Source organism: Engystomops pustulosus, chromosome 3, assembly GCF_040894005.1.
Source record: "Engystomops pustulosus chromosome 3, aEngPut4.maternal, whole genome shotgun sequence".
NCBI classification, from domain to species: domain Eukaryota; kingdom Metazoa; phylum Chordata; class Amphibia; order Anura; family Leptodactylidae; genus Engystomops; species Engystomops pustulosus.
This window is the reverse complement of record NC_092413.1, coordinates 81,020,528-81,029,637: the sequence shown is the minus strand read 5'-3', so window position 1 is coordinate 81,029,637 and position 9,110 is coordinate 81,020,528. Positions and strand designations below refer to the sequence as shown.

General features: G+C 41.8%; 1 protein-coding gene across 1 annotated transcript in view; it reads left to right on the top strand.

Annotated features, from left to right (window-relative positions):
* The first annotated feature begins 352 nt into the window (after positions 1 to 352).
* Positions 353 to 9,110, top strand: part of TMEM87B (transmembrane protein 87B) — a 31,416-nt gene continuing 22,658 nt past the window's right edge. Inside the window, exons 1-3 of the mRNA XM_072141215.1 lie at positions 353 to 722; positions 6,547 to 6,607; positions 6,830 to 6,921. Coding sequence (XP_071997316.1) covers positions 603 to 722; positions 6,547 to 6,607; positions 6,830 to 6,921 — 273 coding nt within the window. The 5' untranslated portion in view covers positions 353 to 602. The remainder of the gene's footprint in view (positions 723 to 6,546; positions 6,608 to 6,829; positions 6,922 to 9,110) is intronic.

The following is a 9,110-nucleotide window of genomic DNA, read 5'->3' as shown; positions in this document are numbered from 1 at the left end:
AAAAGTGGACAACGCCTTTTAATTCTGAGCCTGAACAAAATAAAAATTTAACTCAATCACGTTTCATCTCTCATTTTTCATCAGAGCTGCACCAAGCTATTCCAGGCCTCCCTTTACCTCCGCTGGAGGTGCAGCATACAATTCACTGAAAGGTTTCTGCACATAGCAGCCTCATCTACACCTACATTCCTCCACTGGACTCATGACTCTGACGTCCTCACCCTCACGTATCTTCCACAAGAGAGCACACGGAAGTGACGCCCTTACAACTTCATATATGCAATGGTAACACAGCTACAATTTATTTGGTCTCCGAGAAAATGGCGGTCGCGGAGCGCACATGGGGACATATTGCCTTTCACTATGTTTACGAATTACTCCCCTAGAAACTGAACTGTTAGCAAAATCATTGCCCAAAACATCGTTCAGTGTGGCCATGACAAAGGGGCGTTCAGGAAATCGGCTTCCTCCTCCAGGTAGAGCCGTGATGTCACAGCCGGCCAGGTGAGCTGGATCCGGGTTGTCACAAGAGTCACCGAGCTTATTCCAGAGGAGGAGGAAGAACCAGCAGAGTGGCCGCTGGCTGAGAAGTCGCTTACAATATGGTGGCCGCCCCCATCACTCGCCTTCTCTCCCTGATGGTTGTGTGTCTGTGGCTGGGCCTGTACAGTGAGGCAGAGGCGGTGCCGGAGCAGGGGATCTGGAGTATCCCGACTTCTAGTGTGAGTACTGGCCAATTCCTCTTATCCTCTGCCGTCTGGGTATGAAGAGAAAGACTGCTCACAGGGGCTGTCACTTCTGACACCAGGACTGACAGGGTGCGCTGGGACTTGTGGTAGACTGACGGGCAGGGTGCGCTGGGACTTGTGGCAGACTGACGGGCAGGGTGCGCTGGGACTTGTGGCAGACTGACGGGCAGGGTGCGCTGGGACTTGTGGTAGACTGACGGGCAGGGTGCGCTGGGACTTGTGGTAGACTGACGGGCAGGGTGCGCTGGGACTTGTGGTAGACTGACGGGCAGGGTGCGCTGGGACTTGTGGTAGACTGACGGGCAGGGTGCGCTGGGACTTGTGGTAGACTGACGGGCAGGGTGCGCTGGGACTTGTGGTAGACTGACGGGCAGGGTGCGCTGGGACTTGTGGTAGACTGACGGGCAGGGTGCGCTGGGACTTGTGGTAGACTGACGGGCAGGGTGCGCTGGGACTTGTGGTAGACTGACGGGCAGGGTGCGCTGGGACTTGTGGTAGACTGACGCGCAGGGTGCGCTGGGACTTGTGGTAGACTGACGCGCAGGGTGCGCTGGGACGTGTTTCATCATTTAATTTATTATGAAACTGTCAGTTTTGGCCTAAATTAATGTATTTTGCCAAAAAATGTTCTAAATCGCAGGTCCATATTGTTTGAACCCATGTGAAACACTTAAAGAGTTAATAGACTTAATAGAAGTTTTTTTACATATGTTGAGGGGTGAACTTTCTATAGTGGGGTCTTTTATGGGGTGTTACTATTATTTAGGCCTTACAAAGTCACCTGAAAGCTGAGTTGTCCCTCAAAATGTGAGTTTTGGCAATTTTCATGAAAATGAGAAAAATCGCACCTAAAGATCTGCGCCTCATAACATCCTAGAAAAGTGAGAGGATGCATAAAATATCATCTCAACATAAAGCAGACATTCCGTAAATATTAATTATCAAGCTTTTTGGGTAGTTTTACTTTCTGCCTGGAAAGCAGAACATTTCAAACTTGGAAAATGAAGAATTTTTACAAACTTTTTGCCAAATTTTCACTTTTTTTTCAGAACGAAACGCAAAACTTATCACTTAAACATGAAGTACAATGTGTCACGAGAAAAGATTCTCAAAATCACCTGGATATGTTAAAGCATTCCGAAGTTAGAACCAATTATCGTGAGACAAATCGAGTCATTGAGCTGAAAACTAGTGTCGGTGATAAGGAGTTAAAGGTAACCTACCATTTCATTTGATGCATTATGAAGCAAACATACTTTGAGAATGCTGTAGCTACACTGATGCAGGATCATATCTTGGTTAATCCCTGAGCTGAGTGGTTTGGCTGATAAGACAGATATAAAATTATGATAATGAAGCTTTGTCGCTTCTATGGCTGCTTCAGCGCTTCTCCTAGCATCTGAGTTTTTCACTGCAGGAGAGGATGATGTAATCCTGAAGGCAGAATAATCAATTGCTGCGCCATCCCCCAGATGTGTATGAGTGATCCAGCTCAGATTGATTAGTCATGCTTGACTAACCTTCATTTGTAATTACAAGCTCAGTCTCTAATGTGTTTATCTTGGCAGCCATGCTGACCCAGCTTTCCCAAGGTCCTGAATGTTATAACTGTTCTTTCAGCAAAACCACTCCGCTCAAGGATTAACCAAGATATGATCCTGCATCAATGTAGTTACAGCATTCTCAAGGTATTTTTGCTTCATAATGCATCAAGTCAAATGGTAGATTTCTTTAAAGTGAGATGTAAATTGGTTGTATAAAGTCAAGGCAGAGATTTTACAACTGAAATCAAGCTCTCTCTTCCTCAGGAAGCCTCCTTCACTGTTATTAATGGTCCTGCATTCAAAAACATCACTAACCAGATCTCCTGAAGTCCAATAAATTATTTTCAATCACAGAGGAGGAGGAGGCCTTCAGAGCTCCCCACCTTGACTTCAGTGTTAAAGGGGTTTTCCCACAAAGGCAAGTTAGGCCCCATCTACTGGATAGGGCCTAACTTGCTCATCTGCGGGGGTCTCAGTGCTGAGACCCCCCACTGATCAGCAAGTTAGGGATAAGGCCTAACCTGCCTTCATGGCAAAACCCCTTTAAACTCTCCGCCTCCTTGACTTACAACCAATTTATATTGCACTTTGAAGTTATTTTTTAGGATGATATTTTCACACTGGACCATGAAAGAAACGAAAACCAGAAGGTGTTGCGCTTCTTGACAATATTCTGTTGGTTTTTTAGGCTAGTTGCTTGTACAGGTTCCCTTTTATTAAGTAATACCGATTGACAATGGAAATTCACCATGTGTAAATCAAAAGATAATATGTAGATGGTGAATAAAATATAACTTCTACTTCAAATCTTAAAAAAACTTTTCTGTTCATACGAAAATGTGACTATGAAAATAGAGCTAGACACAATCCTGGATGAAATCAATTCAAAATCGAAGACAAAAAAAACAACGCCCATATTGTGAAGAACTACCGGTAGTGAGAAGGACAAATGTCAGGACAGAGCGTTACAGTGGATGTAGAAGAGCAGGGTCCTGAACTAATGAAATACTCACCAGGTACATTGTTGTTATGGTCATGGTTTAACTAAAAGCCCCAACTCCTGAACCATAAACGCCAGGTCACGTTCCGTAGTTCTTCTGGGATCAATTCAGACACAATGTCGGGGACATGCTCCACTTATTGATCTGAGATTTCCTCTCATACATCCATTCCCTTGACTCTTAGGTTTTGTAACGGAGCCAGTGTTAATAGGGATAGGTTCTAGTCAGGGCTACAGCCGTTTAGGGCTGTTGCTCCAAAGTTAGGTTATCGGGGTGTACTAGCCGACTGTCCAATTAGGGTTTAGTAGGGGCAGTACTTTGTTGGATTGGCCGGTCAGAAATTTGACTTTGTTAAAAGCGCAGGGCCTCACACATGCCAATGTGGAGTGGACTGCTATCATACCTGTAAAGAGATGAGTATGACCTTGCTTTGATATTAACTACTTCTATATAGAAGCAGAAATATCTCTCAAAACCTTATATTGATACCTATAAAATCTATTGCAGGAAAAATAGAGAGATAAAGCGGCACTGTGGAATCGGATTTAGATCCAAAATATGGGGTGCAAGCTTGTGGCTCCCAAAATTCCAATAAGCCAAGGTAGAGAAGCAGCACTCCGTGGGAAATAAACACTTATTTGTTACGGAGTGCTGCTTCTCTACCTTGGCTTACAAAATCTATTGAGAGTGAGATACTACACCTGGTGGTGTTAATTAAACTGGGACTTGTAGTTCAACTGAAAATGTCCAATATGCATGCTCATTAAAAAACCTAACGTGCAGGCTTGAGTTAACTAATGAGTGATAGCACTAGGAGTATACACTGTGTATATACTGAATCTTCGGACACCGGAGGAGAGACTTTCCACAAAATATCTTATGGTATATACTTTATTATCTTGCAAAAGCATCTTATGGCATATATTTTATGAATATGAACTCGGTAGAACAGTTGACTTTTATCTAAACTATCTAATGCTTGATGTGTAGTTACAACACACACATTGAACAGAGTTTGAACTCAGTCCCGGTATCTATCAGTACTTGCTTTTTGTTTTTTTTCTTACTTTTTTATTGTCATTTGTAGTTTGTTTTCGTTTGTTTAATATGTTCTTAGGACTGTTGGATAACTGAAAATACATTTAGGAAAAATAGGTTTGTAGTATCTGAGAGATAGAAAGTAGAATAGATCCACTTGTGCCTTCAGATCTTTATCTCAGCACAGTGAAATCTTATTTTTTTGCCCCCTGAAATTGTTATATATTTTTGCCATTGTGATGCCCCCTGAAATTGTTATTTATTTAAAAAAAAACTTTAATTGGAAAATGACAAAGCTTATTTTTCACATTTCTGGTCATTTATCAGCTAATTTTATGAAGAAAAAAAAAATGTCATTAATAAAACTACCCTGTCAAGTAAAAGTCTTTAACATGTCAGAACAATTTTTTACTTAGTTTTTTTTTTATGATATGTAAAGCTTTTCCAAAGTTCTCTTCAGTTATCTTAGCACAGTGATGGCGAACCTTTTGCCCAAAATGAGACCCAAAAATCATTAGCTTTTCCCAAAGTGCCAACACGGCAATTTGGGCAGTAACAAAGTTATTGGTACCAGAATCTTTGAGCTCCAATCCGACACCTTTTCACTCTTTGGACAGGACCAAGCAGCACAGGATGGGTCACTTTAAAATAGCAGGGCACTACTTGGACTGCCTAAGACTACAGGAAGATGCCATGTCCGGCAAACTCTGAGACAGCCCGTGTGCCCACAGAGATGCTTCCGAGTGCCATCTCTGGCACTAGTGCCATTAGTTCGCCAACACTGTCTTAGCAGAACATCAAAAATTGACCAGGACATTCAGGAATCAATGACCCTTAGGGTTAATAACGTTTTCAATGCTAAAAGTATCGGAAAGTTCCTGGAACTGGGTAATTTTTGGAATTCAGGTAAGGTGCCAAGCGATACAAGGCAGTACTGTTGTGTCACATGTTCAAGCTGTTAAGCTCTGATTTCTTACCGAGCAGAATCGAGTACCGCCCACTCTGTAGATCCTTTCCTGGTTCTGGCATAAAATGCAGATACAGGATCCTCAGTAGAGAATGCTATGGTGTGAACATAGGCCATGTTATCTGGGAATCTTGCAGATGACACTAGATACACCCTGCGTATTCTAGGCGGGATGTCTCCGGAGCTGTCACCTTTGTGACAGTGACAAGATGTGATGGTTATGTTTACAACAAATGTTCTGCCACGAGCTGAATACAAGGAAATACCTAAATACCTATACCTTTTATTGTAGAATTATTGCTAGAAAATAGTAATAACTAGTTTTCTGCACATATCGGAGCCGCAGGAAGTCTGCAGGAACATCTTTTTCACAGATGTCCTATAGATGTTACATGGACGACAGATGTGGCCGCAACTTAGAAATGGGATGTGTCGGTCAATTTGTACAAGGTCTGGGAATTCCGGGTGGGGGCTGCGGGTAAAAGGGCTGTCACCACACAGTTGGCCCACAGGACCTAGTACATGTTTTGAGAGACATAACTTTAATACTTTTCTGTAGGGGCCTAATGTTTTTTGTTTTCATTGAGACTGATAATTTTTCTTCTATTTGTGGACAGCACTTTTGGCTTTACTTTTACAGCAGGTTTAAGTATGATAGCTTGGGTTATTTGTGTTCTGGGAGGGGGAGGTTTAAACATTTACATTTTTTACTTTTTTTTTTTTTAATGCTAATTTATCTGTAACATTAAAACACCTTTAGAATCCCAAATATTGATGTGCCAGACACACCCAATGTTTGTGCGTGTGGTCATGCAGAAATCCAGTGAGGAAGCAACCTTTGCTATCATTTGGTGCCATAAAATTGTGCAGCAGTGTAATCTTGTGCTATTTACATGTTGCCATTCAGCCTACGACTAACAGGTCTTTCCATCAGACTCTTGTCTTGTTCTCATGCCACCTGGAGGACGTATATTTCCATGTCCATGTGCACAGGTCTGGCACATGTGTATAGACTTTTTTTTTTAATAGATGCTTTTAGATTTTCTTTTTGTGTTTAGGGTTGGGTTATTTGAGACACTAAGCCACTGTTACATAAAGACCTGTGGGTGGTTTACTATTCTGCAGGCAGTAATAGCAATCATGGATGGAGGAAGAATCAGAAGGGGCATTTTACAATGTACCCCTATTGTCCTCTGATGCATTTTTTTTAGATAATCTCAGAGTACTCTCTGCTTTGTTTTTTTTAGGATGACAAGCCTCTCTTGATGAGAAAGATAATGTTTAACAATACAAACATACATCTAAAAGGTAAGTACCACCTGTTTGTGCTTAACTTTAGTTTTCTTATAATTATGATTTAGGATAAGCAAGACAGTATTTTTGCTTTGGAATAAATGTTGTTTTGTAGAGACCCTGGGGGGGGGGGGTGGGTGTTGTCATTTATTTAATGTTGTGTGTGTTTTTCGGTTTTTGTAAAGACCTTTATTCCCTATCCACCAGAAGCATTTCTTTTTGTTTATAATTTTACAGTTGAAAAAGTAGTTTGTGCAAATCCTATGAAGATTACGGTGGAATGGTATCTGAAATATCACAAGTGTTACAATTCACTTAATTCTGTTGAGGTAAGTGTTATAATTGGAACATGTGCATTGGAGATCAAAATCGGAGAACACAATTTCCTAAATGTCATTGTGTAGTTCTATGTGAATACATCCTAATGTGTAAAATAGCATGTTTTTTTTAAACTTTGTTCATAAATTGTATATAATCTAAAGCACTGAATAAAAATGTAAATCCGATAATTGTAAAAGAACATTCCATTCAGGGTGCGTTCACATGTTACAGTTAAAACTGCATCGCAATCAGCTTTGAGGTGGTTTTAGGTGCAGTTTTGTCAGTTGAACAGGTGAATGACATGAACTGAATGAGTGAATTTGGTTTTGAAGGGGAAAACCTGTTCCACAAATGTTGCAGTTTTAACTGTAACGTGTGAACGCACACTCAGATACCTCCAAGTTATTGGTGTTAATCTAGCACCTGTTGCCAATTTCCTTAATTACTGTATATGAGTGAGTATATAAGTTTTTTTTTTTTTTATTCTGGGCTGACTGTATACTACTGGGGGCAGGCTGTTTACTACTGGGGGCATGCTGGGGTGGCTGTATACTACTGGGGGCACGCTGTATACTTATGGGGGCAGGCTGGGGTGGCTGTATACTACTGGGGGCAAGCTGGGCAGTCTGTATACTGCAGGGGGCAGGCTGTATATTATAGGGGGCTGGGTCTGTGACCAATGCATTTCCCACCTTTGGCTTATACTCGAGTCAATAGGTTTTCCCAGTTTTTGGTGGTAAAATTAGGGGTCTCGGCTTATACTCGAGTATATACGGTATCTAACTCATTCAAGTCCCCAAGGAAGGCTGGTCGTCTTCAAAAGGCAAATGCAAGACTCATAATGCGGATAATCTCCATGGGTAATAGTTTCAATACTGCAGTTAGAATTGCACATCAGTTCAGCATTGAACAGGAAAAGTGATACAACGTTTAAGAGAATTTCATTAGCAGAAAGAATCAAAAGGCTGGAATTACTTTTGCTAAGGAAAATGTTGTATAGATAGAGGAGAAGTGGTCCACAGTTCATTTTATTTATGAAAGCAAGTTTAATTTATTTAAAGCTAAATGGAAACATTATGTTTATCGACAAACTGGGCAAAGAGTGAACACAAGGTATATGTAAAGAAGTCGGTGAAAGATGGTGGAGGAAGTGTAATGGTTTGGGGAATGTTTTCTGCAGCAGGAGTTGGACCTCTCATACAGCTACATAGGAGTGTGAATACAAGTGTGTATCAGAACCTTCTTCAAGAGAATGTGGATCCTTCCTTGCGTTCTTCACTCAATCAGCCAGCAATTTTCAGGCAGCTGCCTGGCAGCCCCATGTCATACAGTAAAACGGTAAAGCAGTTCCTTGAAACAAAAGACATTGAAGCAATGAAATCCTCTGGAAAATCCTTTGTTATGGCCAAGAAACCCACAACAGTCATAGAACTGTGGAAGAGAATGGAAGAAGAGTGGACCAAAATCTCACCAGAGAAGTGTGAGAGACTAGTGATGTCCTGTGGCTGCAGATCTGCTGAAGTCATTCACCCCTTAAGGACGAGGCCATTTTACAGCTTAAGGCTACATTCCCACTGCCGTGAGCCCGCCGCGCCATAGCACGGCGGGCACACGGCAGCGCGGGGAGAGGAGGAGGAGGTGAGTGCAGCTCACCCCCGCCCCTCTCCATAGCAATGTGTGGCCGCGGCGCCGTAATACGGGAAAAGATAGGACATGGTACAGTGGTCACTGTGTCCAGAAAAAAGATAAATGTATAATTTCCCAGAAACCTATAGATCACACTGCATATAAAATAACTGACTAAAGCCGCAACGATGGGCAGGAATAGGACTTGCCCTTTAATTTGCAGTGTGGGCAGAAAGTAGTAGGACCCTGTTTTAGCACAAGGGTCCATTGCACATTGATGTGCATGAAGCCTTACAGAGGTTGGCCACTTTATTTAAAATGTTTGTATTAAGTGTGTTTGTGTCGGGCGTGCAACAGTCATGTGAATGGGGCCTTAAACTGCACCACAGTTATCATCCAGCGTCAGGCATTTTGATAAATCTGGTATAGCATGAGACGGACTGAACAAAAAAGTGTCTCAATGTCAGTGCACATTTACACCAATCAAGAAAGCAAAGCAAAACTATTAATAGATGTCTATTGGTAAATTACCTAATATCTTACCCCCAACACTTACACACACATTACAAAA